The 650-nt window shown below is 38.9% G+C and overlaps 1 protein-coding gene across 1 annotated transcript in view; it reads right to left on the minus strand.

The window, feature by feature from the left end:
* LOC127751104 (uncharacterized) overlaps positions 1–650 on the minus strand; it is a 13553-nt gene that overhangs the window by 366 nt on the left and 12537 nt on the right. The window contains exons 2-3 of the mRNA XM_052274168.1: positions 370–467; positions 148–252 (exon numbers count right to left, since the gene is read on the minus strand). Coding sequence (XP_052130128.1) covers positions 148–252; positions 370–467 — 203 coding nt within the window. The remainder of the gene's footprint in view (positions 1–147; positions 253–369; positions 468–650) is intronic.

Raw genomic sequence — 650 nt, forward strand, 5'->3', positions numbered from 1 at the left:
AGGATAGGAGTGTTAACTTAATGGATAGCTGACCATGACAATAACATTTGCTCAGCATTACAATACAATAGTGAAGCATCTGGTCACTTCAGGATCCATCCTTCCGATATAAAATAAAGACATCAAAGCATTTGAAAAGATTCTTACCTCTCTAATGGACGATCCAGAGCTGCAGCAGCAGCTAGCTCAGCGGGTTCGTCAAATGTTTCGTCCAGGTCCACAAACTCATACTCCTTCAACGCGTTGTCAATCCTATAAGGGGAAAAAAAGTGTGGTATTGTTAACACTTCTAGAGACAGTTGGCAGATTTCACCACCAGTTTGAGCTATGCTTGAATGTTCATATGAATCAAAAGAAACTGTGACTCACAATTCAAAGGCAATCAGATGCACCTCCTTGGTTTTCAGAAGAATTTCCTTCTTGAACCTTCTTCTAGCGTCCTCAAGAACTGCTTCTGTAGCATTCTTCTGCAAAGAATGAGTTCAGTGGAAATTGTACAGTTGGTTCAGTCTTACACTCCACAGAAACAGTAACCTAACCGGACTTAACCTTGGTAATACAATGAAAAAAATGACAGGTAGGAAGTTGGTTTATGTTAAATGAATTGAAACAGCTAAATTTCACCATGTAATGAGGTAGTATTTAAGATT

This window comes from Frankliniella occidentalis, unplaced genomic scaffold (genome assembly GCF_000697945.3).
Source record: "Frankliniella occidentalis isolate FOCC.00 unplaced genomic scaffold, Focc_3.1 Scaffold344, whole genome shotgun sequence".
Classification (NCBI taxonomy): Eukaryota; Metazoa; Arthropoda; class Insecta; order Thysanoptera; family Thripidae; genus Frankliniella; species Frankliniella occidentalis.